The sequence below is a fragment of the Triticum dicoccoides genome, chromosome 4A (genome assembly GCF_002162155.2).
Source record: "Triticum dicoccoides isolate Atlit2015 ecotype Zavitan chromosome 4A, WEW_v2.0, whole genome shotgun sequence".
In the NCBI taxonomy this organism is placed as follows: Eukaryota; Viridiplantae; Streptophyta; class Magnoliopsida; order Poales; family Poaceae; genus Triticum; species Triticum dicoccoides.
The window spans coordinates 631,861,589-631,867,184 of NC_041386.1; the positions used below are offsets into that span (position 1 = coordinate 631,861,589).

Consider the following 5,596-nt stretch of genomic DNA (forward strand, 5'->3'; position numbering starts at 1 on the left):
ATCGCTAGTTGCGAGTTGATGGTCAACTTGCAACTGGGGGCCACAAATAAAACACACACACACCTCTAATTGTAAGTCGGTTGTCGACATGCAATTAAGGACACTCCACACACACACACACATCCGCTAGTTGCGAGTGGATGGTCAACTTGCAACTGGGGGCCACAAATAAAACACAAACACACACACACACACACTCACAAAATGCTAACAATTTTTGGAACATTTTTTTGAAAATTCAAAACATATTTCGAAACATGAACATTTTTTAAATTTACGAACATTTTTTGAAAGGTGAACATGTTTCCAAAACATGCGAACAATTTGTAAAAGTCATGATTCTTTTTGGAACTTCTGAACAAAATAAAAAAAACAGGAACAATTTTTTAACTTGAGAACATATTTTGAAATTTTGAAGAAATATTAGAATTCTGGAAAATTAAAATAGGAACAAGAAAAAATTTGAAAACAAATAAAAAAGAAAACTAAAAATGTTCACGTTTTATAACATTGCTCAAAACACAACTTAAACAGCACCGTACCGACGTTTCCTGCCATCTCCAAGACAAAGACCAGCCAGGTCAGGTCGTCCTCTTCTTCAGATTTCGAAACAAAAGCAAGCAGAAAATGGAAGGACAAGGGGAGGGGAACAGGCGAACCATAAAGGAGAGTGACGAGATGACGGGCTATACTATTCGTATTCTAAAAAACAAGCCCATAACAAACAAACGCGACGCTCGGCCCAATAAAAAAACAAAAGCATGTCCGCTCCGCTGTAGGCCTCCCGGCCCGACAAAGATGATACACTCGAGACGGGACGCAGTTCGGTCGCGAAGCGTGCGATCACCCGAGCGCGAAAAACAAAGCGCAAAACAGATCGGACGGCTGGACATGTAGATGTGAGATCACTAAAAAAACATCTAAATGTATTTTAGTCATTCTGTTTAATTAATGCAAATACATGAGAAAGTTATTTGTGTTGTTGGTCGTGTGTGTTATACTGATGCTCAATGTGTTATAGGTGGTATTTTCTTTTTTATCAACATAGGGCCAACGTTCAGAGATGATGACACAGGGTTCCGAAGATCTTCTTATGTCATGGTTGTCATAGCATTTTTTAAGTGTTTATGGTCTTTTGTGTTTGCGTTTCAGCGTGCTTGTAAGAGTCGACTATTTTGTACTGTTGCATGATTTGAATGAAAAAATTCTTAAAAAACATAGGGGCAACGAGAAGAGGCGAGTATAGGGCAGAGGGCCACGTCACATTTCCCCTTCCCTGCTCAGTCCAGCTCTCCTCCCAAACAGAGCAGCGCCGGAGGGGAGGAAGCAGAATCGAGAAGGGGCAATGGCGGAATCCAACTCGTACGAGGAGCAGCGCCGGAGGCAGATTGAGGAGAACCGCCGGAAGCTGGAGGAGCTCCGCCTGCACCATCTTTCCGCCGCCGTCCGCGAGGCCGCCGCCAGGCCCAAGCCCAAGCCCAGGCCCAGGCCGGTTCGTCAGATCCTCTCCCTTCTTCTTCCTTGCCTCCGGTCTCCCATCTCCTTTTTCTCCCCTACTTATATGACTGGTGCCGCAGAAGCGCAAGGCCCCGGGGCCCTGCGAGCTCCAGCGGTCCGGCCGCGTCGCCGGCCTCCCGGAGCAGCCCAACTACCCCAAGGGCGCGCAGCAGCGCGACTACCAGGGAATGTACGACGATGTTATTCGGAAAGGACCGACCGACGCTGACGAACAGATGGCCGCCGCCGCCGCCGCCAAACAAAAGGCGGAGGAGCTCAAGCAACGGATTCACGGCATCCGCTGGCCCGCCTTCGTCAAGCCCGTGACCCACGACTGCGCCAGCAGGGCAGCCGTAATGGTATTATATTATCTTGGATCGGATTGGATGTTGATTCGGTGAGTTATATGCATTGTGTTGTGACTTGTGACAGACAATCCCGAAGCACTTCATCGAGCATCTCCCGGCGCATGATGAGGCGGTCGTCTTGGTGGACGAGGCGGATGACGAGTTCCACATGATGTACAATGCCAGGCACCACTTCCTCAGGAAGGGGTGGAGAGGGTTCGCCGCCCACCATGACCTCGTCGACGGCGATTGCTTGGTTTTCCAACTGACAGAGAGGACAAAGTTCAAGGTGAGATTTAGCATCTTCACCATTCCACGTTCAGTAAGAGGGCATATATATTAACTTGTTCCAAAACCTGTTATGGCTGCATAATAACCAAACTAGACCAAGTCATTGTGTAGTATCAAACCTCAATGTTTTGTATATTACAAGTTTTAGAGTGGTTGGGGTTTTTTAGAACCGTTTGTTGATGTCGATCTAACGGCAGACAAATACGAAGTACTGGGTAGTACTCCGATGAAAGTACGCGAAAGTAGTAAAACGAGTGGGACCGGTACTCGTGACAAGGTGGGGACGCGTTTTAATCTAGGGGCAGTTTAGTCCTAGGAAAATTTGCACGCGCCGCCCCTCTCGTCGAATGCATAACCGCCGCCATGGTGCTACACATTCCACAATTACTCATCGGCGGCCATCTCCTCCCTCTCCTCCATGTCCACCGCAGTCATCTCCTCATTTTTGCTGCTGCAACTTCGCTCCACTCAGGCAACCCACACCCCCCCCCACCCCCTCTTCGACGGCAGATCGAGCTGATGGCCGGCGGCGAGAACACCGACTTCGTGCAGATCACCGGCGGCGACCAGGTCAAGTTGGCCAGGTTGAGGGAGATCCGTTCTTGGTTTGACAACACAAGGCAGATGAGCTGGACGACAATGGCCACTCTCAAGAATTTGACGAAGAAGGAGAGGGCAAAGCTTTTCCCCCAGCCCGCGCAACCGATTCAGAAGATCGAGATCCTCCTCTGGGCGATGGAGCAGGCCAATTCGTCCAGCGAGTGAACCAGGCGGAGGTGGTGGGCGTTCAGATCCAGGGTAGAGCATCCACTGGATCAGGAACCCACCGTGCACGAGGTGCCGTTGCAGATCGTGCAGCCTCCAACCGAGTCACCGGAGACTTCGAAGCGCAAGATGAGGAGGACAATGGTCGCGACCTCGCTTCCCCGCCGTTCTCCACGCTTCCCTCGCCGCTCTCCTCGTCTGAACGGCGGCGGTAGATATGTTTAGAGTAAGCTTCCCCACTCCTCATCTTTCTACTGCTCGTGCTTACATCGTGGTGATATTGATCATAATAGTTCAGAGAGAGAATGCTAGATGGCATTTTAATCTCAATGAATTGCATGAACATTTGAGTACATGGATTTGGAGGATGGATTATGATGTATGTGAACCCTAGGCATCATATGAACCCTAGGAAAAATTAGTAATGTTGTAGTGGTAGACACTGAAATATTTCGGTACACACCGGTAGGCACTGAAATATTTCGGAACTGCCCTAGGCAAAATTTGTAATGTTGTAGTGGTGGACACTGAAATATTTCGATACACACGGTAGGCATTGAAATATTTCGGTACTGCCCTAGGCAAAATTTGTAATGTTGTAGTGGTAGACACTGAAATATTTCGGTACACACCGGTAGGCACTGAAATATTTCGTTACTACAATTTCAGTACATACCGATGCACACTGAATTATTTCACTACTGTAGTTTCAGTACACACCGGTACACACTAAAATATTTCAGTACTGCAAATTCTATACAAAGTTGGCATTTTGTCATTTATGTGTGAATTAATCCATGCATCATATGGCCTAACTTTGTACATGAGTTTGGGTCAATTTCATGTCTATTTATTGTTAAAATTATTGTCATGCCATGAAACACAAGACAAGTCACTGACCCAAGCTTGCAAAGATGCCATATCAATGTTGCTGATATGACATATGCATGTTTTCACCTAGTCTTGTGTCTGAATTAAAACTGAGCATTTTTTCTTGATGGTATCCATGGATCTAGAACTCCTATGAATTTGCTCATGTTGGATGTTTTGTTCTTCATCATTTGTACTAGCATTCCGTGCGATTAGATGCCATGACAAGACCCCTAGCATATTTATTTTCTTGCCTCCAACATCACATGTGTGTTTTGCAGGAAAAAACCTGGAGTTCACCAGGCTGGCTGAAGTTGTGAGGCTGGGAGGCTGATGGTGCTGCTACTGGCTGATCCTTCTTCTTTCAGTTTTTGTTCGTCATTTCTCAAGCCATTGGACCAGGGCTACTTCCCTATGTGCTGTTAATGTATTAAGTAGTTCCTTCGAATTTGTAGTATTAGTTAGTTTGAATGTGGAAGTACCTTAATTTTTAGGAACGAAATGTTGCTATGTATGACCAAGGGTTTCATACCGTAATCTTTGGACAATTAATTATGTGAACTGTTGGATGTGGCGCATAACGAAACGCCTCTACCATTGATACTAGTTCAACATGTCGGTCCAATTAGAGACCAGCCACTACCATATAGAACAGTTAGCATTTCATACTACAACCTGGCACGTACAAAACATCACACAGTGGAAGCACATCCCTAAGCACCTTGCATTGTACAAAGTCTTAGAGACAAGCCTCTACCATATATAACAGTTACCATGTCACACTACAGCCTATAAAACATCACATAGTGGAATAATCATAGCTAGTAGAGCATTAGGTACCAGTTAATAATAGTTGCAATCCATCACAAGCAATAGTACCTAGATATGAGTAGATATAGGTACGGTAATACACGACAAGTACTCGCAAACAAGAGCTAACATAACAAGTTCATTTCAGATTGAAACATGGCCCACCGCAGTTCTAAATGAGGTGGATGGTGATCATCATCCTCAAGTCATGGCGACGGGTATTCGCAACAGTGAGTAGGATGGCCTGTCCTACCCGAAGATTCTTGGCACGAAGGAACTTCTTCCACCCTGCCCTGCTCAAGACAGTGCGACCGTCCGTGTCCATTGCATAAGCACAGCTGGTGATGGAGTCCGTTCTGGTAAGGCGTAGTCCAGCAGCCATGCCTTCTTCGTCCGGGTCGATGCCACAGCTATCAAATAACCTCTTAGGTAATTTCTGAAAACAGTTGACATGATCATATACATTAGTGGAAATAGCAAAACAGTTGACATGATATATGATCATGTCACGTGCAATTATCAACAAAGCATACACTTGAAGACACATATATCATTGGATTCAACACTGAGCATATATATCATCACATCAGTACACTATACGCCAAGCATCAAATTACTACAGTAATTAGGCATATCATTAGATTACTGCGTACACTAAGCATATCATCGCATATTACTACACTACATGCATGTCATAAAATTCTTCACTAAATGAATTCTAAAGTAGGCCTCTCATCACAGTACTACAACATGCATATCATATGAACTACTACACTAACTAAGCATGTATATCATGTAATTACCACACTAAGTAACCTACCATGATATGACGTTTAACATTCGCCCTTGTGAGGCGGGTCACGAATGGCTTCCCTAGGTAGTCTTCACGTAGCGGAAGCATGTCCCAGAGGTTGCCGATTTCCTCGTCGCCCAGTCTGAGTCCTTGGGCATACAGGTATTCAACAAGTGGGTTCTCATCATCATCAGAATCTTCATCATCTGAATCAGCACCATCT

General features: G+C 45.5%; 1 protein-coding gene across 1 annotated transcript in view; it reads left to right on the forward strand.

The window, feature by feature from the left end:
- The window catches only part of LOC119283912 (B3 domain-containing protein At3g19184-like), a 6,646-nt gene extending 3,531 nt beyond the window's left edge, over positions 1 to 3,115 (forward strand). Inside the window, exons 3-7 of the mRNA XM_037563265.1 lie at positions 1,153 to 1,236; positions 1,285 to 1,492; positions 1,578 to 1,856; positions 1,930 to 2,133; positions 2,756 to 3,115. Coding sequence (XP_037419162.1) covers positions 1,153 to 1,236; positions 1,285 to 1,492; positions 1,578 to 1,856; positions 1,930 to 2,133; positions 2,756 to 3,115 — 1,135 coding nt within the window. The remainder of the gene's footprint in view (positions 1 to 1,152; positions 1,237 to 1,284; positions 1,493 to 1,577; positions 1,857 to 1,929; positions 2,134 to 2,755) is intronic.
- Positions 3,116 to 5,596: the final 2,481 nt, after the last annotated feature.